The sequence below is a fragment of the Rhyacophila brunnea genome, unplaced genomic scaffold, assembly GCF_057557595.1.
Source record: "Rhyacophila brunnea isolate RB1 unplaced genomic scaffold, BYU_Rbru_1.0 scaffold_15, whole genome shotgun sequence".
In the NCBI taxonomy this organism is placed as follows: domain Eukaryota; kingdom Metazoa; phylum Arthropoda; class Insecta; order Trichoptera; family Rhyacophilidae; genus Rhyacophila; species Rhyacophila brunnea.
In genome coordinates, this window is record NW_028232806.1 from 5,346,998 (window position 1) to 5,369,956 (window position 22,959).

At 35.0% G+C, this 22,959-nt stretch overlaps 2 protein-coding genes across 4 annotated transcripts in view; one reads left to right on the top strand and one right to left on the bottom strand.

Annotated features, from left to right (window-relative positions):
* Positions 1-766: 766 nt before the first annotated feature.
* LOC147074839 (guanine nucleotide-binding protein G(f) subunit alpha-like) lies at positions 767-22,512 on the bottom strand. Of its 3 annotated transcripts, XM_085943172.1 has the most exons (9): positions 22,025-22,512; positions 21,567-21,661; positions 16,527-16,683; positions 14,124-14,221; positions 12,457-12,571; positions 10,916-11,002; positions 6,657-6,787; positions 4,936-5,125; positions 767-1,329 (listed from the first exon to the last, which is right to left on the bottom strand). In XM_085943172.1, exons 2-9 carry the CDS (start codon positions 21,599-21,601, stop codon positions 1,141-1,143), a joined length of 1,002 nt encoding a protein of 333 aa, XP_085799298.1. In that variant the 5' UTR covers positions 21,602-21,661; positions 22,025-22,512; the 3' UTR covers positions 767-1,140. The 3 variants fall into 3 exon arrangements, with proteins under 3 accessions (XP_085799298.1, XP_085799301.1, XP_085799300.1); XM_085943175.1 differs by lacking the exon at positions 22,025-22,512 and having other exon boundaries at positions 21,563-21,620; XM_085943174.1 differs by lacking the exons at positions 21,567-21,661; positions 22,025-22,512 and adding an exon at positions 21,007-21,149.
* Positions 21,363-22,959, top strand: part of Smox (Smad on X protein) — a 44,841-nt gene continuing 43,244 nt past the window's right edge. The window contains exon 1 of the mRNA XM_085943171.1: positions 21,363-21,678. Coding sequence (XP_085799297.1) covers positions 21,587-21,678 — 92 coding nt within the window. The 5' untranslated portion in view covers positions 21,363-21,586. The remainder of the gene's footprint in view (positions 21,679-22,959) is intronic.

Sequence of the window (22,959 nt, forward strand, 5' to 3'; positions counted from 1 at the left end):
AGGCGTAGAAGTACAGAATGCAAACCATACCTTCTGAAAATGCCCTGAAATGTCTACAGAAAGTCAAGAAGCTCAAATCAAGCTCAACTCAGCCAGCTGTAGGGCCAATCATGTCCTCTAAGAGTGAAAATTTGCTCACCGTGCAAGATTTATCCCATTACATTAGTAAAAACAATCTATAAAAGTGTAAAATATCATACTAAAATATTTGTTTTTTTTTTAACCATGTCCGATCCTAAGAAGCTCAAATGGGCCTCCACATGGTGGAGGGTTTATATTGACAGATTTTTTTTTTTACGAGAAATGGATGTTGGCTACTTGCTCAACCTATTAGGTCCAAACACACATTGAAAAACAATATGTATATTTGCTAGACACATGACATTATAAACTGACGCCTTAACCCCTCGGCCATTGTAGGCGTCGAAAAACATATAATATGTTTATTAATATTTTTTGGAATTACTGGCTACAGTATCAAAAATGATAAATTAAAAATATTACATTCACATTAAAAAAAAAAAATAGATCCGCCACATTTATACCTGATTTTTATTATCGGGTTCTGGTTCAGTGTTTTCAAAAAAATCGGAAGCAAGGGTTGTGGTTCCAAAATATAAATAAGGGGTTCGAGGGTTCAGTTCTGGTTCCATTTTCAACTCAGTTTTTTTACAATATTATATTATTTTATTTTAGATAAATATTAGAATAATTTAATATACAACTTCACAATATTTAAAACTTATAACAATGATACACAGATGCTTCCTAAAACAATATACAAATAACACATTATTTAAATATGTTTGAAATACATGCACAAACACTGATGCACTTCTAAACCAAACAATGTTTCACATAATTTCTCTAAATTACGAGAAAACAATGTGGACCAATGTTGACCAAAGGGTTTAAGTTACCCTAATTGAATAATTGAAAATAAAAAAAGTATTTATAACAACGAGGATGTAAACCAAAATATTTGTAATAATAAAACTAAACGCGTAATCTACGCATGATATTTTCATGAAATCTATATATACTATACTATATTTTCTTATTGCAATGACTTTCTGTCAAGAAACAGGGTGAATAACATCATTATTTTATATGAAGGATGGTTTTTAGGGTCTTATGTAGTCAAAACACTCCTATATCGATAAGATTTTTTGTCAAAATAAGATGGTGAACATCCTTGAAGACAGTTCTAATATTGTCTGTACTGGTGGCTATAGTATAATGGTAATAGCATTCTCTCGGATGGTAGCTCTCCAATCTGATGCCAGCTGGAATCGATGAGGTGCTCATTGTAGATTTTTGTGTAACTTCCTGGAAAACATCACAAAATGTTAATACTATCGACTAGAGGAGAGTTGGAAATACTGTCACCAGTTTGTGTACTCAAGTTTCTCAACTCAGTACGTGTGGCCCAATAAACTTGTCCCCAGAAACTCGTTCGAACGCATGCGATGAGATCACCGCTACTCACTAGTTAAATACTGTTGACATTAAATGCGCGCGAGCGAGATAGCATAATACACGTATGTCGAGCCGTGATACACTCAACTGTCATTGGCGTCATTGCTCTCTTTCTCCCCAGTTGTAAAGTTGGTATAGTGAAGGACAGACATGGTGACAAGTTCGTTTTATAGTAATAATATTGAGTTAGTTTTAGTTCCAGTTGAGAATGGACTTATGTCGAGTTGACTTCAGTCTCTAGTTCCGGAAAGGTACTAGTGCTCGCATTTATTTGGTTTCGTCATGTCGAGTTTCTCGATTTTTTAGTGTTATATTGGAACTTATAAACTGAATTGTGTAAATGGATAATAATTATATAAACGATTTGTGTAAAAATGGCTTCTAAAAAGTCAAGTACGCCAACCACTCTATATAGTATTCCAAACACTAGTAAGTATTTTGGAACAAGTTTCGATACTAAGTATTTTTTTATACTGGTAGTAAGTATACTTAGTCTTCAAAATCGACCAGTTTTCCCACATCTACTATCGACCGAAGGTACTTGATGGAATTTTAATTTTAATTCTAATGGATTTAAGTATTGTACTATTCCATTTGAGTATTTGTACCATTCCACCCAAATGGAATAGTACAAAACTTAAATCTATTCGATCACATAATGTATTTATTAAAAGGGTACACAAGTGAAACAGAAAAATTTGAAAGTCTTGAGACACATGTTTTCATAACGAACATTTTATGGATAAAACAGTATAAAAGTAATATGATGCATTCAGAAAACATACAATACCTATACATATTTATGTGAATATTATATGTTTTTATTTACTTATACAATTTTTGGAGGTCTGTTGTTATCCAACTACTAAGTTTAGATTTTTTTATATGGATTCGTATTTGATCAATAAATACAGAACTGTTTTTATGGTTGTTTATTGTGTCATGTCCATTTTAATATTACATGATAGCAGCAGCGAAGGGTGGAGGTAGGCTGTTAAGATCTGCCATAAAAAGTGCGCAATAAACATTGTTAGTCATACGTATTTATTTTTATTAAACTAAGACTACAATTTACAGATGGTATTGGTTAGTTTTTATGAATCAATTAAACCTTGCCTAAACCAAACCATAATAGTTTTGGTATATTTTGGGCGATACGACAAAATTTTGTACACTTTTTCATTTATATTTATTTGTTTATACATTTTTTGTTATGTTTGTTATACATTTTACACATATTGTTGGTTCATTTTTTTAAATTCATTAAGCCCTGCCTAAACAGAACTATAAATTAAAAATATTATTCTATCTATGAAATATTCCAAGTTATTTATGATTTAATCGCATAATTTTAGATATTTTATAGATAGATGAGTATTTTTTGACTATTATCTATTATGGCTTGGTTTTCACAGGGTTTAATTGAATTTTAAAAATTAACCAACACCATCTGTAATTTGTAGTGTTATTTCAATGAAAACAAATATGTATGACTGACAAAGTTTAGTGTGTACTATTTATGGCGGATTTTAACAGCCTACCTCTACCCGTCGCCACTGCATGATAGTACTCACGGCTTTATTATTTTGGTAATTTTATGTCTATTTCGGACAAATACAGTATGAAAGGAACGGTTAATCATTTGAGAACATTATTTGCGAACTGCTTGATTGAAAGGTTTGATATCGACTACTCCTTATAATCTATATATATATATTCTTCTTTTCTTTTGACCATGTCCGATACTAATAGGATCATATGGGCCTCCACAGGATGGAGGTTTATATTAACAGATTTTGTTTTTACGAGAAATGGACGTTAGCCACTTGCTCAACCCGTTAGGTCCATCCTCTGACTCCAAACCCAAATTTAAAAACAATATGTGTATTTGCTAGACCTAGGATTCGAACCTGGGATCCACGACATTATAACCCGACGCGTAAACCGCTCTGTCATCGTGGTCCGGTTAATATATATATATATATTATAAGTTCAGTTAACGTCAGTTTATGTCAACTGATTTGTGAAGAGTTCTTCATTATTGACTGAGATCATTAGTTCTATTTTATGTCGATAGATGTTACTTTAGGTTATATCATAACCCAACGCAAACAAAACATCTAAAGTTTACGTGGATATATTATTAAGAAATAAAAGCAGCAAATGTCTAGTTTTTACACCTACTAAGTTAAATTGTTAAAACACAAATAGTTGCTCATGCCGGTACTATTTCGCTTACAATTGAAATATTAATCCGCGACACTTCTGTCCAATCGAGTATCAGATACATCAACCATGCGACATCTCGCTAAGTGTCATGACATTGATTATGAATACAAAATTACCAAAATATGACTTCAAAATTCAATTTGCCCTTACAATCATTTTAATAGATATTTATCCCAGCACTGAAATTATTAAAGACAGCCACAATACGTTTCTATTTCTTTTCTTTCTTTCGACCATGTCCGTTCCTAATAGGATCATATGGGCCTCCACAGAGTGGTGATTTGTATTGACAGATTTTGTTTTTACGAGAACTGGATCGCAGCCACTTGCTCAACCTATTAGGTCCATACACAAATTGAAAAACAATATGTGTACTTGTCAGACCCAGAATTCGAACCTGAGACCCACGACGCAATAGGCCAACGCTTCGTGGGTGTTTCTATTTACTCAATGAAAAATCAAGATTTAAAAAATCATATAGGTAATATCGTGTATTTTTACAGATGTTTGCTTCTTTTAAAAAATATTTGCACCGAATGAAACATGAACTCTCAGCCATCGCAATCTAGGCAGTCTGCTTTACTAGTTAAAACAGTGGTTACCAAAGTGCATACTGCGGCACCACTGTTAGGGCTTTATTATAATTGTCAAACAGTATAATATACAAACAGTGACGTCCCGTGGGCGGCAGTTACTCGAAGGGCGGCAATCGAGATTTGGTATACTTATAGAAATAGCTAAAAATATTTTGTTTACATGTTGTACCTACCTACAATAATATATTTGTAAAAATGGTGTGGAAATAACAAAGCTATGTATTGCTAAATGGTACAAACCAAATGTGTCAGAAATATCAACCAAATACGACATCAGTCTTTGATGATTTGGGTAAGTGTCTAACTTAATTATATTTATTCGCTTTTTATATCTAAATTTAATTTTGTATGCTTTATTGGTGTATATTTTGTTAGTAATGTATCAATACAACACATTTCATAGATATTGGAGTCATGAAAGGGTGATAAAAATATTGTATAAAAAATGGGGCGGCTTTTTGCCTAGGGACGTCAATGTATACAAAAATATTACATACATATAAATGTTTACATAATAAGACTTAAAATTTTCAACTGCTTATTTTGTGGATGTGGAAATAAGGTATATTATTTACCACCAAGGCAACGATAAGGTGTAGGAAATTGAAGTATACTATTAAATTATACTAACCACTAACATACTCTTGATGAAGAGCTTGGTTCTGGTGTACTCATCCAGTTTGTTAGAAGGATTTTTCACATCGATCATGAAGTTCTTGTAGTTGGGGAAGTAGTTTCCGATTGATCGACCCTCGTTTACTTTCCTTTCTAACATGTCTTGCTTGTTCAAGAAAAGAATCAATCCAGCGTTTAAGAGGAATCTGTAACACAATAAAAGAGAATGAATTATACTGAGGATTAAAAGAGTACAACTGACATCGCAGGGGTCGTCCGTCTCGACCTCGTCCGACGGAGGATATAAAATCTCATTGGCTAAAAATCACTCTATACTGGGCTACAGACCGTCTAATACTGATATGCCGACTAATGAACGCCCCGAATGCTTTATGAACTTTCAAAAATTGTGTACGGATCAAATCTATGTGAATTTAGGAGTTGTAAATCAACAGGCATATATTATATAATGAAGTGGCGAAGGGTGGAGGTAGGCTGTTAAGATCTTACATAAATAGTGCACACTAAACTTTGTCAGTCAAACATATTTATTTTCATTGACTACAATGTGTAGAATGTAGATAGTGTTCGTTAGCTTTTAAAATTCAATTAAACCCTGCCTAATCAAAGCCATAGTAGACAATAGTCAAAAAATATTTGTTTATCAATATTAAAATTATGCCATTAAACCATACATAATTTTAGATATTTTATAGATAGAAGAATATTTTTTATCGATTGTGGTTTGTTTGTGAAATTAACTTAATGAAATAAAAAATTCTAACCCACACATCTATATTATGCATTGTTAATTCAACGAAAACAAATAAGTATGGCTGAAAAATTGTGCACGATTTTTGTCAGATCGCCCGTAGCATACCTAAACTATTGTGGTTTGGTTAGGCAGGGTTTCATTGAATTTTAAAAACTAACCAGCACCATCTGCAAATTGTATTCTTAGTTCAATGAAAACAATAAAGTATGACTGACAAACTTTAATGTGCACTATTTATGTCGAATTTTAACAGCCTACCTCACCCCTCGCCACTGATCTAATGTCACACCTTGAGAAGAGGAGGGGATCCGCCACAAAGCCAACAAAATATAAACTCATTCATTTTCTGAGAATAAAATATGGGAACATGATACAGTGAAACCCCAATTCTACGATTTTCAAGGGACCCTAGATAAAAAACGAAAAATGCGGGATATATATATTTTTTTTTTTTAAAAAAAGAAGTCTTTTTCTCCTCGATTTTTACGACGTCTTATTTTCAGTTTCTCAGCTAGAGTTCTAGTTTTCTTCATGGGAGCATTTTAGTTGCGACTTATAAAAATTCGTGATATGAGATGCGAGGCAAACCTGAGCGTCAACCGACCTGTGCAAACAAAGCGACGCGACTGAAAGGTCTGTAAACATAAACAATTCTACGAAAGCGAAATGAAAAACATTCAACAAAAACGGTCACTCGGGATAATATTTGTGATGGGACCATAATATTCAGACGATAGATCGAGGAAAACGATAAATCGGGGAACGGTCAATGCGGGATTATTTAACATTGTTCATATGGGTGATTGGCGGGACTTTCAAAAATAAAAGATCTGCGCGGGAAAACGATTTATACGAGAACCGTAGATCGGGGTTCCACTGTACTGAAATCGATCATTTTATACAAATGACATGCGATTTTTGTAAATTTTGAGAGATTAGAAATATACTTAAGTATTACCTACCTGCTCTTCCATACATCTTCAAATATTGAAACAGCTTCTTGAAGTCTGTTCTGGGAGTTGTCTTCTCGTAATGTTTGATCGAAATCACTTGCGGCGACTAGGAACCACACCGCGCTAATGCCCTCAAAGACCTGCCAAATAACATATTATTATTATGTAACCTTACCTTTACAATGCTGATAAATTCTTTCCGTTCCGGTGATGTCACCTTAGGTTACCATACGAGATTGATAATATTACAGTAAGTAAAAGGGAAATGCCTATTTTGGCAACATAAATAAGTCTAAAATCGTTTCATCATCTTTATTTTGCTGTTTGTTTTATCTATAAATCTTATCTTAATCTTAATTATAATCTTATTAGTATTTCTATACATTTTTACATCCTATAAGTCAAATACTATCTTGGTCTCATCTCTTACTTTCATATCTCTTTCTCACAGTTGAGTATGTCTCTCTTCATCGCATATACTTTTAGATCATGGGTGGCCAACCCGGGGCCCGCGGGCCGCATGCGGCCCACTAGGTGTCAACTTGTGGCCCGTGGAGCAGTGAGAAAATAAAAATATTATCAAATGCTGCCGCTAGATGTGCTAATTACGCAAATTGAGATTCGATATTGGCTCAAGATTTTAAAAAGCACCGTGTGCTTTTTGCTGCATTTGCAACGCCATTCTCCGTAGACGTGAATTTATTACCGGGAAATTTACAAATGGAATATTGTGAAATATGTTGCGATAAACAGTTAAAGGAGAAATTCCATCAGGTTGTTTTGGAAGGGTTTACAAAACATATTTGGACAAGGAGAAATATCCTGCATTTTACAAATAATATGCTCTAATGACGACTTCAATATTTGGAAACACTTACACGTGTGAACAGCTTTTTAGTCAGATGAAGCATATGAAATCCCGAGTGAGAACACGAATCACTGATGTGCATTTGGAAAACTGTTTGCGTGTAGGAACCTCAATCGATATCGATATTTAATGCACTTAGTTCTGCCACACAAAATCAAACTTCTCACTAAAATTTATTATTTTGTTTATTTTTTATTATTTAAAAAAAATCTAATCTAATAAATATATTTGATTCTCATTTTAGTTTTATTTTATTAATATATGTAATATATATTTCTTTTTTGTTTTGTATAATAAAAAAAATCGGTTGTGTGGCCCGGTAGGAAATCTAAATTTTTGAATCTGGCCCGGCTGCTGAAAAGGTTGGCCACCCATGTTTTAGATCCATCTATTTTGTTCGTAATGCAATGTGACAATCTGTTTGCAATGTGCATTTATAATTATTTATCTTAGGTAAATGAAATATATTTGCTGTATGTCAGAGGCGAAGACTCCACTCCTTCTTAAGAAAAATTTTTTTTAGTTGCATATTGACTTATTTATATAATCACTTGATCATATATTCTATAAAATAATTTATTTTGCCAATGAGAGATGCCGTATGTGTAGGAATGTATTACACAGATAATAACAAAACAATCTGCAAAGGTTTTAAAAAATATACCACAGCGCGCCCATCTGTCTTGACGTAAATAATGGTTGAATTATGTTTCAAATAATTCTCAATTTTTTTCATATGGACTTTACGTCACGTAGCCCCGCCCAGTCTATCAAATTGTATGATCTAAAGCAGGGGTGGGCAAACTTTTTGGATGGAGGGCCAAATTCAAGAATTCAAAATGAGCGGCGGGCCGCAAGTAAAATACCATTTTTAGATATACACTATTTATTATCACGAAAAATAAACATTTCAAAAAAATTAATGAGAAGAATGAAACTGTTGCACATTTTTTTTTAAATTCAGGTGTTAATTTTGTAGTTGATATTCTCAAAACTGCTTGTAAATGGGCATCGGAGATATATGATCGTAAAGAATTTTTATTGAGGTTCATGATCGAAAATGTTTGTTCACATATATAAATTGATCCAAAAATAACGAACATTTTTCTTGTATAATCTTTAAGTTGGTCGAATTTGTCTGAATTAAGGGCATTGTAAAATTTGGAGATTTCTTCACGACGATGCAATTCTCTTAAATCAGTGTCACACTGCAGATCAATAATCTCAAGTTGTAGCTCTGTCGGTACACTATCAATATTTATTGAAATCGATGTTCAACGTATAAAATAGTAGTTGCATAGTGTGAGACGAGACGCAAGGAAGATGTACTGAGATAATACATTTACGAAATAACAAATTCTTCAAATTTTAATCTATTGTCAATATTTTTTAAAAAATTATAAAAAAAGTTATTCGTAATCAGAATGATGATGGCGGGCCGCAAAAAAATACCCGGCGGGCCACATGTGGCCCGCGGGCCGCAGTTTGCCCTCCCCTGATCTAAAGTAAGCTCCGATCGCAGAGCCTAAAACTAAATAATTAATAATTAGATAATTTATAAAATAATTTCTATGATGTTTAATCGAATATTAATAAATATAGACTGTTTTTAAAAATAAAAAGAACTTTTATCTAATGATTTTTGATGTTTACCTATAAATGTTTTTAAAAAATACGTAGGTACTTAATTTAAACTGATCGCTTAATTTTATGTCGTCAGTGAGTTTTTGAAGTTTCATTAAATTAGTGTGTACGTGACAAGTGTGTTCTTTTTATCAGATCTCCACAGCCTACCTCTTTCCAAAAGTCACCCTTCACCACTGCTGTATGTTATATGCATTTACTGGATACTGCTATCGATTTTTAAAATAATAATATTTTAATTAGATGCAATATTGATGATTCTAGGAATATCCGATGTATATGAAGATGACATAGTGTATATTAACTGAAAGATTTGCAGTTTATTGGGCTGGGTAACCTGAGATGACATTTACATTACATTACAGTAACAGGAGTATTAAGTACACTAATACCTTGGTATAAAAGATACGTCGCTGGAAAGTTAGTCTTGAAGCAAAAATCCACATAACAAATTCTTTGTTTACATAAGTTTCAATTTCAATTTTAGGAAATCTCAAAATATTTTTAGTTTAAATAGTCGCCTAATTAAAATTGTGCAATTGAGCCATATCCGGAAAACGAGTGTTATCGTGATAACGCTGTTTTTTGGCAAATCGGTTTAAATTACGCGGCATATACCTATGCATGCACTCACCAAATTAACAATAGGTGGCAGTAGACAGTCCAAACTGACCACGCGCTGCACGCTGTTTATCCGTATACCATAATATCTCTATGCCGTACACGACATACAGTCCAATTTATCTGAATAATGGTCAAAAATAGAACTACTAGAACCAATATAGACGCCATATTGAATACGCCATTCCAATGTTAGATTCTGTCCAGTTGCGAGTCTTGATTGGGTAGTTTTCGACTGTAGTTTCCCCATCAATTCTTCAGGGATGCAAAGTAAATGGAAGAGATTTTGTCTTGTTTGCCTTTTGTGAAGCCAACAAAGTGCTGATTGGTTAAAAAATATATTGGAATTTATCTCATTAAATCGCGAGTGAAGAACTACAAGGTTGTAAGTATTTGTCCTTGGAGAAACAAAAGTAACAATAAGGCAGCTTAGAATACTACTTCATTGTTGGGAACACTTAGAACCTTGTAGTTTTATGCTCGCGAAATGTTAGAAATGGACCTCCTGATGAAGATATCACTCCAAGTTACTCACTTAAAAACTTAGGGTAAAGGATGTTACCATCAAAATCAGAGTTGTACGATTATTTTATGTATTGGGAAAAATAGCATTGAATTTGTTACCGTATATTTTATTATAAACAATGTGGTTTATCCAATAAAGATTTTTGTTTAATAAAACGTGTTCTCAATTACTCAAACTACCTTTATTCATCAGATTTAAATATTTTCTAATGGGATCTCCACAACAACCAACTGAAATGTTTAACTGACAATATCTCTGAACACCGATTTCAGGATAACGCTCGTTTTCCAGATATGGGCTCAATTATTATAACAAACATTATACTACTAATGGTTGTCAGTCATGTGATCAATCAATTGGGTCCTTGCTCTAGATCAAACATGTATTAAAAAAACAACATGTAATTTTTGCCAAACATTGGACATAAACACGATTTCAGAGATGAGAAACCAACTACTCCACCTTAGGGCTATGATTAACACGTTTTTTTTCACTGTCTTTTGTGTAACCAAGAGTGTCTTTTTTTACCTACATCTCTGCTGTCCTCTACCTTTCCATACATTATAAACAATTACGTATTTTTTTAAATTCTACAAAAATTTTAGTAACCTGTATCCATTTTTTTCTCTCTCCTCTTTGCCCGCCAACGTCAAACATCCAGAATTCCTGGAAGCCTCCCTGCATGTTCTTTGGTACCTAAAATTTTGAAGACCAGTATTATAATAAAGTCAGTTTCATTATATTTATCATCTACAAGATATTAGGATACAGGATATTAGGACAATACTGGGCTGGCTTGAAGAAAGCGGTGGAAGAATTCAGCCGTGGTCATCGCAAATGCAAATTAACATAGAGGGCACATTAAAAATTATAAATTTAATATGTCCATGACATAATATGAAAACATACATAGAAAAATACATTATAATTATATATTTTATTATGTCTTTAATGGTACTATCAATTCTTGGTGGAAAGACAGAAACAACCAGAAGACAGCCGGTTTCGTTCTCTTTAATGAGACATTGTCAACTGATTTTACAATTTTATAGCTATTTATACTAATGAATGTTGACAAATTTCATTATTATTGAAGATATCTACGTAGAGTTCATAAAACTGTGTTTAATTTAAGTAGTTTACAATAAATCCCCGGTTTTACGACTGACAAAAAAAAACCTACAAACAAAAGAGAAAACATAAATTGTGGGGTACCTACTTTTAATTTAAAAGAAAATATAAATGTACTTAATTTTTATTAAAAATCATTCAAATTGGTTTGGAGCATATTATGTCAACATGCAGTGGCGGCTTAATGAATTTTTAGGTGATGGGGCTTATTTTACCCATTAATTAATAAATATACCTACATACTTTATCATATTATACATTATATCCCAAGGTACCTACTTATATTATGGTGACTGAGATTAATTTTATATGTAAATACCCTTTTCAGAATTAATATCACTATTTTGCAATATAAAATTAATTTGACAATGTAATTAACTTACATCGGGGTTATTTTAATCCATCCATCCCGAGTCCTGTGTTGAACGAGATTTGTACTGCGGCAACGGGGTTGGACAGATTGATCACGTTAATCGAGAAATTGACCCTTACTAGCTTTTGTAATGTGTCATCATGCAATGGTGCGTATTTAAATTATTTTATTTGATTGATAAAAATGATAAATAGGTATCTCTATAAAATAGCGATGGGTTGAGGTGTGTGGAATAAGTTAAGTATTTAATTTAATCACGCAACGAATAATATTTGCAATAACAAAAATATCATACGTGTATTTTTGACATGATAGATATGTGGGGATGGTCCCTACGAACCCTTAGGCAGAGCCACCCCTGTCAACACGTTCTTTCACTTTATTTCAGATGTAAACTGTGAGGAAAAAAATGTTAAACCATGATTTAATTGCACTAAACTAAATGGGAATGAAGAATTAACGGGAAAACGTGACTTCTAGGCATGTCAAAAAGCAAAAACTGATTGAAATGTCAAATTTGTAATCAGGTGTTCCAGTTCCTAAAGAATTAATGGTTAACTCATGGTTCCATTCACAGCTCTGACCAGCTCTGATCATTTTCCGGTGACCACATTTTGTGCAGGTTTTTTGTATCGTTGAAATTTACCTTGACTTTGAACTCAAGTTTCTGTATTCCAGTTGTTGTCTGTCGGCACTGCAAGATGTCTGCATCGTCAGGAATGTAGCCTTCTCTTCTCACATTCCCCACTCTGTCCAGAAAACTGGAAACAAATTTTGATGAAAAAATAATCGTTTCAATGACACATTTTAACTTCTTAATCTTGTGTGAGGTATAAGATATTCAGTTGTTCGTTGAAGTCGGGGTCACCATTATAGGGTATTGGTTATTGTCATATTATATCCCATTACTATTTTGTTAGGCTATTTTTCCGAGTGTGGAATTCACATTAAGCGTGGCACCTATAAGTGAATGATTTATTTATTCATGAGTGTGCAAAAAAATTCACCTATTCATGCAAGAAGTTCGTAACACGAATATTAAAGTCATACACCGCAGTACTGCATTACCGTTTTCAAACGAATATGCTCGAATGGGCGAAGGAGGGGAGCGGGGCACGCAGCAAGGAGTTTGATCGGTACTGCTGGCCGAATAGTATTTAGCCGTTCCTACATTCATGCGTGAGCACACATGCAACAGCGGCAGAAAGAAATATAGCTTTAATGATTTATTAACATTGCTAAAATTTATTTCTGCAAGCAATTTATGCAAAGTTATTTATTTTAATTACTTATTAATATACTTAATTAATAATTTATGCTTAATTTTGATGTTAATAATAAAATATAATCCAAATAAACATATTTTTTTATTTTTAATCAACCGCAGCACCCCAGATATCTTATCCACGAGCCGCCACTGAATAAATGTCCATCCTAGTCCGTTTTAAAGGTTAAATTTGTATATCAAGTTGTATGTCGAGGTTAGATTACTTCTGTTTTGACTGCAAAAGAGGTTTTTCATTTTTTTAAGAGTATTTCTTGCTGTCAATTCGAATCATGATCTCATGGCTTGCCCTCAATATACAGACAAACTTTTTCCACCTCTCCTTACTAATAACCATAGAAACTGTTTTTTGCAACTGTTATAAACTCTGGTGACTATTATTAACCAGATGGCTGCCAATGACGTCTTAAAACGCAAATTTTTCCGTGAACAGAACGCCGCTAATACAAAAATGACGTCTTTAGACGTCCCGCTTTATACGGGATTTTACTAACGTAAATCAACTATTTTAAACATACAAATATATTGAACACACAACGACATATATTGGGAATATCGTCACATACTCAGAATTGAAACAAAATTCGTTTTGATCACTTGAACGTAAATTAATTTTTATTTTTTATTTTTACAATACAATTCGCGGCGTGCAAGGTACCACCTATACACCTACCGGCAGTAAAAAGGTTAAAAAGATAGACATCAAAATGACAATATTGACAGGTTGTGGTCAGACGCAGAACAACTTTGAGCCAATCTTATACCCCAATCGTCGAGTTCGATTAGTCTATAATAGAAAAGCTTCTATTTCTTTCATGGCTTGCACCAATTCAAAGTGAGATTTTTCAAATGGCCAGACGGTCAGTAAGGGCTAAAGCATACTGGGAGAGGCGTAAAAAGCATGTGTCATTTAGGCCTCCTGCGCCATATGCACATCGCCCGGCTCTTGCAGTGTGCTCCGCCACTGAGAGCCGTCGAGTGTGATTTCTGAGGATGTTCCGAATGATATAAATAGGTAGTATACTCACTATTCAGCACAGTCAATCAATTGGTATTCGTTAGATCTTTTAAGGCAGCTTTTCACCACAGGATCCATCCAAAAGGTTTCCACCAAGTCGAAGAATGCCTATAAAAATTGACTTATTGTATTATATTAATTATTACATTAAAAGGAAATAAAAATTATAATTGAGGAGTGTCTTTTTTAAAATGAGACGCCTCCTTAACAATCGAGACCTTAACCTAGGTCTTAGACTGCGTATGGTACATTGTTATTTTCTATCAATTCTTTTTTTATAGTATGGAGGAGGTATGGACGTTAAACCAAGAGATTATACGGAGAGTTGAGGCTTTCGAGATGTGGCTCTATAGACGCATTCTTAAAATTCCTTGGACTGACCGGGTGATAATTATTGAAGTTCTTATCCAAATGGGAAAGTAGGGACAAGTTTTGCGTAGTATCAAAACTGGAAAATTACAGTACTTCGGTCACATTATGAGAAGACAAAAGTACAGCATTCCCTAACCCTCGTTCCTTGTCATCCAACCAAAAATTGATACGGTAAGAATGGCAGAATAAGAAGAAGAATTATATTGTGGCTTTCGATTGACATTTTATCGTTGGGACTACAGTAATTCCGATGAATACAAACAGTTTGGAGTAGAGGAAATCATATCAACTTTTTATGATGGATTTCTTGTAATCATAGAAAACCTGCATTTTATCTAATTTAATAATATTATAATTTGACCCCCACGAAGGCGGAGCAGTTACTGTGTCAGCTTATAATGTCAAGGGTCCCGGGTTCGAATTCCGGGTCTGGCCAAATTCAGATGTTGTTTTTGAATCTGTGTTTGGACCTAATAGGTTGAGCAAGTGGCTGTATTGGTAACAAGTTCATTATTTTCTTCTTCTATTGGCAGCGCCGAAAACAAAATGAGGGAGTATCTTTCCAAAGGTATTTATATCTAAATTTCACATTCAAAAGTCTGCTTTGACATGGCAATATGTGAGATGCGTGATATGTCAAATTGAAGTTGAATTTAATAATTATACTCTATCCAATCCTATGACTCTATGCTTATTTTGGCAATATCCGCACATCATTGCAATGCAATCATGTATGTAATTAACTAATAATTGTGTGAATCAGAAATTATAGTGCAATGTCTTAGTAGAAGTGTGAAGTTCACTTAAAATAACCCTGCAATGTGAAGTCACTTGTAGCTAACTTAATTAGTAGACCAGAGCATCTTTGGTTTAGTTTCGTATATTTAGACTCCAAATCTCTTAATACCACCAAGATGTGTCATTCTCTAAGGATCTAATACCATGGAACGCTAAAGAGGCCGAAATCATTATCGGGCAGACTCATAGAAATATGAACATCGTTGACTACGAATGTTGAAGCAAAAATTGCAATTATTCGTTGATGATAATAATATTCAAATTTTGTTTTCGTGTCCGCAGTTTGTTGGGCAGTTATTTTTTGGCACTGAGTCATATGACCGACTCGTTGCCGATTAAGTTGTGATTATATTATGCTGCACATCGCGTACTATCACGTGACGTCACAGTAAGCTGCCGCTACGGGAAAAATGTGTGTAATGTCGTTTGTCTTGGTGTTTAAAATGTTACTAGACTGATGCTCCCATCCTGTAGCACATTTTAAACCTTTAAACGGACATTGTCAGTTAGCAAAATCACCAGAACAACAATGAGGTCACCTCACGTTGTACCGCACTGCATCGACACCTGCATGACTCAATGAATGTTTTTTATCATTTTCTACATGTCTACCTACTCATGTTAAAATCGCATGTTTTTTGTTTTTAGCGATTTGCATTATGTATTTTCTATAAGAATGTTGTCTATTATCTATGGTTTGCAGGTTGGGGTGTGTATCGAATTTACAGAGACTCATTACTGGGCTACTCCATCATTGAATTTACAAAGATCGTGTTCGTTCAAAATATTCTGCAAAATGATGAAACCATAGACTAAATTTGTCGCCGTGACAGCGTGACAGTATGTGACGTGCATCTCAATATAATTAAAATTATAGCTGCAACGATACGCTCTATGTCTATCTTTAGATGAGTGTATATTTGTTCGCCTAGAGATCGTCAAGCTGTCTGGAATTCATAGATCAAGGAAATTGCGTGTGAATTCTGAGCTAGTAACAACGTTTTATTTTTTTTCACAGCTGTCATTCTCTCCACAATCCGAAGTTCGTATTTAACATCCGAAGTACACAAATAGCAGACAATGTCATCTGATAGCAACACCAAGCGAGTACCTAAATCTCCCTCTCTCCACCTTCGGAGGTGATACTATAAGCAGGACGAAATCAGCCTGATAGTTCTGTGGTTTAATACAAGTAACGTCCTCCTCCCAAAAATTGACAATTTAAAAAAGTTTGTCAGCTTACATCATCGAATTTAATCTCCTCCATATTTTGAAAACATTTAGATGCAATTGAAGCGTCTGGTCCCGGAACTAGTTTTAACTCTGTCAATTGATGAGATAGAACAGTCACAGCTTCCAGAATATTCTTCTTAATTTGGAGTGCCCTCTCTAGCCGTTCACTGAAAATAATAACAAAAAATAGGTATAATGGAAGAAGAAAAAGTAACAACATAATGAAGACCATTATTATTACCTACAGTGTGGAACTTGTCAGGCAGTTTATCTAGGTCAGACAGGCAGGGGTCTATTAGACTCTATTAGAGTCTATTAGAGTCTATTAGTCTGTCTAAAGAACATAGCATAGAAAACTTAGAAATCTAAAATAGAAATTGACACTTGAAATGTACAAAATACTAATAGAACCAGTAGTCTATGGCTCAGAGTATTGAGCTCATTTGAACAGAGTATGGTGTTTTTGGACCCATCTATCTCAAACACGGTTAAGGTGGATATACAATTACGAGCTGTAAGCATCGTACAGAGGCCCACAATTGGGCCATCTGCACAGTATGGGCGGTCACGGCAAGTGATACACCCCTGTTACAGGCGGGCTTCTCCCAGTGTAAAATAATCATTTAGTAGCTCAAGTCGAAACGTAACCCTGACCTCTAGAAACGGCTTCATAAAACATCTAATCTGATTCCTTGCTCAACCACGTAAGTATTTTTTTTTTTAATTTAAAAAGTAAAAATGATGATGGATGAAAGAGATAATTTTAAGGATTCAAAAATAATAAATTTTGCCGCGCTTGTCGGCAACGTCCAAATTTCTGCGCGCCTGCGCCGAGGTGGTCCTCGTGATTCGTCAAATCCAAAATCACGCGATAAAATTTGGCCAATCACGAGAGTCCTTTTTGCTGGAATGGCGTGGGTACGCGAAGTTTGAAAAAGAAAAAAGTAATTAGTAAGCGTCCCCTTTCCGATAGGATAGGACCTGCGAAACTTATTGTTAAAACAAAATATGTAAACGTTTAAAGAAAATGTAAAATATAAGAAGACCACGTTACGAGCACGAAAGACCGTGTTTTATTTATACTCCAACCGTTTGAATTTTTTTTTTTTTGTGAATCCGGGGTTCGATGGACACCTGAGCTAGCCGCTGGAACCCCGGGGATCTCAATGGCGCCTTGGCAACGTGAAGCTCGAAGAATCGCATGGATTCTTCCGAACCCGCGAAATAAAATTTACGCCCGCGAACGCTAAATAAAAGTTTATGATCCAGGAGCCGGAACAACCAAGAAATGGTTAACTAAAAAGTGGACTCCGACGTGACCCTTATCAAAGAAGAAGTGCTGTCTCCAACATCAAACCGGGAGAGCCCTCTGGTGTTCGAAGACAGTCCACATACGGAGCTGACCGCGCCTAGCGTCGTGCTGGAGACCGTAGCACCAGCGCGTCTCCAGTACGACGAATGGCTGCACAAATCCCACCTATGGAGACCAGACACATCATCGACGGTATCCAGCGAGGAGGGCTCGTAGAGGCCACGGCCCACTCGCGACGAAAAACGGCGAGCAAAATGCCAATTTTCCTAGGGTATCACTAACATGTCGTGTACCCTAGTCGACCACGGGATGTTCGGTGAGGAGAGAAAAAGGAAACGCGAGGCCAGGGAGCCTCACAAGAGGACTGAAAAGGCGCGCAAGCTGAGAGGAATCGAAGCTGTGCGGGCGCAGGCTCGACCACGAGGAGATGAAGCAGGACCAGTCGCCAACCCTCGAGTCAAGGGTGAACGCCGAGTTCCTGTTGGAAGTGAAATGTGTAGATTATACGAATAAAACATCCGGAAATTCTTCTAATTACGGATACAAAGTTAATTAAGGACCCACTTTCTGAGCCTTGTAAACTTAAGTTCATTAGTAAGAAAAATGTACATTCTAGTTTTAAAAATAACGCTTCGCAAAGTGACGCCAATTCTTTCCGTTCAAATAAAGTAAATATGAATGAATTCGAAAACATTAACATTGAAAATCGCAAACAATTTTATAAACGGGAAAGAGGATATTCTACAGTAGCGCGAAACCTGTTTCAAAGTTACGCCATGTTAATAATTTGAATTCAAAGAGAAACGAGGAAAATAGTATACGACCGTCACTATTATTTCTTTACAAATTACCAATCGTAAATTTAACACAGCGAAAACGGAACGGGAATAATACGGCATCACTCGACGAAGTGTATATAGTTGTTATGTTAAATTTTAATAATAAGTTAAAATTAGGTATAAGAGGATGAAAGTAGAGATTGTATGCTTGTGATAAAAAAAAAAATGAGTCAATAAGCCGTAAATTTCTCAAATTTCTTCGGGTTTCAATAATAAAAAAAAATAATAATAATAAAACGTGAGAGGCACCGCAAATCGGCGCGGCGCGCCTTTGGAATAGGATATCGGGCGCGTAAAACGAAACAACAATTTTTTTAAAATAAAATGGGTTTCACTCAAAATAAAGTTAATTACACAGTTTTAAGTGTACTGATTCAGAAATAAATATAATGAGAGGGTGGAATATTTCAATTTTTAATATCAATGTGATTTATACAGTCAATACAATGTTGCAAAATAATTATGGGTATTAGGGTAAAATATTAAAAGTGATAGTAAGTACCATAAGTACAATGGGAAGATTTTATATAAAATTAGTAGCTATTTAATGTATGGGGTAGGAGTAATTAATAAAGTAAACTCGAATAAATTTAAAGTACAGGAAGTCTAATGAACGAATAAATTACTAAAGAAAGAGAAAGAATAAATACAGATGAAGACAATTTGGAAGCACAAAGGGAGCCACCTCTCGAAGTAAGCGCATCCAAAGGCAGCGTAGCCGAAAATTCATGATACCAAAGCTTGATGGAGTGGAGAGTGCGCACTCTCCTTTCTCGCGCAGGTTCATGGAGAGACTAGGGACGTGACGCCTGAAAGATATCGTGAAACAACAAGAGGTACTTCCGAAGTGTAACCATCTACAAAGAAAAGAAAGGGAAAAAGATACTTATTGTGAAAATCCATCCTAGTACCTGTGAGAAAGCCGTGCCGCCGTCAGCGAGCCTAGCCGTTGTACCGCTATACGATGCCTTGCCCGCAGTAATAGGAACAGATGGAGACACAGTACCTGTCCATCTATGAGGTGATACTCCAGAGACCAGCAGATCAGTGGAAAACTTTCCACAGAAAGATATCCGCTGCTCGGAACGAGCCTGGCTCAATAGTAACGCCACTACCACGCCCTGGTTGCAAAGGCAGACAACGCCAAACGAGGTACGCTCCTATTGCACCAGAAGAAGAAAAACATAACACGAAATAATAATTCCGAACGAGGGCCAAACGTCTACAAATGTAGCCTCTCGGAATACAAAAAAAACTGGACAGCCCAAGAGTCGAAGACTGCAGCTCCACGACCCCTCCGCTGACCAGTATAAAAGAATGAGAAGAATAACAAAAACATTACGAAAACAAAATAAACGCACGACATTACAGGAGAAAAATAAAATAATAATAAATTATGACAAATGATAATAAGAAAGAAAAATAAATCAAACTCTGACTTATTCAGGAGCATTGCTTTGAGCAGGAAAATAGTAATCAAAATAAATATCGAAACAATACGTAAAGTTAGTTGTTTTTTTTTTTTGTTAGAATAGTTAGATTGTAGTTGAATTTTTTTATAAACTGTTATCATGCCATGTACTTAACGGATGAACAAGGAATTGGATGGGTGGCCGATGAGATCAGGGCGTACCTTTCGACTTTAATCCAGATGGGGCGAATGATACACCCCTGTTACAGGCGGGCTTCTCCCGGTGTAAAATAATCATTTAGTAGCTCAAGTCGAAACGTAACCCTGACCTCTAGAAACGGCTTCATAAAACATCTAATCTGATTCCTTGCTCAACCATGTAAGTATTTTTTTTAATTTAAAAAGTAAAAATGATGATGGATGAAAGAGATAATTTTAAGACTAAATATAAGGATTCAAAAATAATAAATTTTGCCGCGCTTGTCGGCAACGTCCAAATTTCTGCGCGCCTGCGCCGAGGTGGTCCTCGTGATTCGTCAAATCCAAAATCACGCGATAAAATTTGGCCAATCACGAGAGTCCTTTTTGCTGGAATGGCGTGGGTACGCGAAGTTTGAAAAAGAAAAAAGTAATTAGTAAGCGTCCCCTTTCCGATAGGATAGGACCTGCGAAACTTATTGTTAAAACAAAATATGTAAACGTTTAAAGAAAATGTAAAATATAAGAAGACCACGTTACGAGCACGAAAGACCGTGTTTTATTTATACTCCAACCGTTTGAATTTTTTTTTTTTTGTGAATCCGGGGTTCGATGGACACCTGAGCTAGCCGCTGGAACCCCGGGGATCTCACAAGCCAAAAGGATAGTGTCGAGTTGGATTTAAAGACGTTGAGTGTCCTAAACTGGAGGGATATGGCTTTGGACAGACCTGGATGAAGGCAGATGCTGGAGGAACCAAATTCAGAAGATAGGGTTGTAGTAGAAGAAGTAGGTAAAGTACATATGAATTCATAGAAAATAGGTAAAATACATTCGCAATTCACCAAGCACCTTGTAGTGAGTGGTCGAATTGCGGACACAACTCATGTTCTTATTTATATCTATGGCATTAAAATATAATACAAATGTAAACTGCCTGTCAAAGGTCAGTGTCAATGTCAAATGTCATACATACACTAAAACAAAACATCTAAATTACTAGAGATTAACTAACACGAGTTTATAACTGTCATCTTTCAATATAAATGTATAGAATATAATATATCAATTCAAAAAAATGTTCAGTGCTCATTCATATGCAGGTTTCTGATGTGTGGGTGAGCAGAGGCTCTACAAATATTTTGTAAAGCATGTTTTTAGTTCGGCAAAATATTATGCAGGACTTAAAATGTCTTCACAGAAGTCGCAATCTTTAGCTGACATGATTCTTTTGTAAATTTTCTTTGTGAGACCGTATATATTATTATCAGAAGATTATAGTATACCTACTCTTGTGAAAATCCTTGGATATGCAAGATCTTCATTTGCTTCAGGACTGTGGTCTTTCCAGCTTCTCCGGCGCCCAACAGAAGGATTTTTACAGACTGAAACATTCAAAAAGGTAATGTAACTCGTCAGTGTTATCATTTGAAGTACGAATCATCAAAGTGATTGAATGAAGCCGTTTTGCTTTCTTGCCTCTTCCAAAACAAGTCGCTACATGTTTTTCAAAAAAAACTGTCGCATGAAAATTCAGAAGCTTTGGAACTTTTTTGATTCACGCATGCAATGTTGCAACTGCAGAATAATATGTTTTCATGTACATTTTCATGTTATGGCCACGATAATACGTACTGTCAGCAGTAAATCCATGCACGTATAAACGGGGTATTAGATGTAGCCCAATTGAAGTTGGACATGCATGCACTATATTATTTATATAATTTATCATTATATAATTTACTTACTTGCTTGTATGGCTTTATCCATGTTTTAATCTCCTTGTCCCTCTCTTCTGATGCTAATTGTTCTTCGGTCAGTGGGTTGAGACAACCAAAAAGGCCGAACGCAACACCTGTAAATGTTATTCAATAAAATGTTGACTCATGATAAAATTATAACCTTAAACTTTTAACATTTATGGTGAATATAATGAAGGGGTCACTTGATAAGTAGATAGGATGTATCTCTATGTACAGTTGTTCCTCGACTTTCGTACATTCTACTTTCGTACAATTCGCTATTTTGTACGTTTCTTAAAATTTAAATTTTTCAACGATAATGCAAAAACTGTACACTTCATCGCTCCCTGAAACATTTCGTCCTTATAAATTTATAAACATGAGTGAGAAACAGAGAAACTGCAGTTTTGATATCGACAAAAAGAAATTAAGGACTCTCTTCATACAATCGAGACGAGGATGAAAATAATTAGGCATTTTGATAACAGTGAATCTTTTACTTCAATCAGCCGTTTGTACGACTTAAGCTGGTCTACGATTGATATATATCTTCAAGATGGTTTCCAAAAGAGACAGCATAGTGATGGATGAAATGAAAAGATCTTTGCCACTATGAATTGATCTGATTGACATCAAAAAGATGTCCCTCTAAGTTTTTCAATGATTCAAGCTTCTTAGTTTGCATGAAGATTGGAAGACAACATGGAATTTCCTGCAAGTAAAGGTTGATTCAACAAATTTAAGCTGAGGTATTCTTTACAAATTTACTGGAGAAGCTGCTAATACTGATAAAGATGCTACAAATGAATTTATTTCCTCATTGTCTAAAATATTTTAAAATACACTTTTTGAGTTTTTTTTTCATTGCACTACTTTCATACATTCAACATTTGTACACATTTTCAGGAACCAATTGTATACGAAAGTCGAGGACCGTCTGT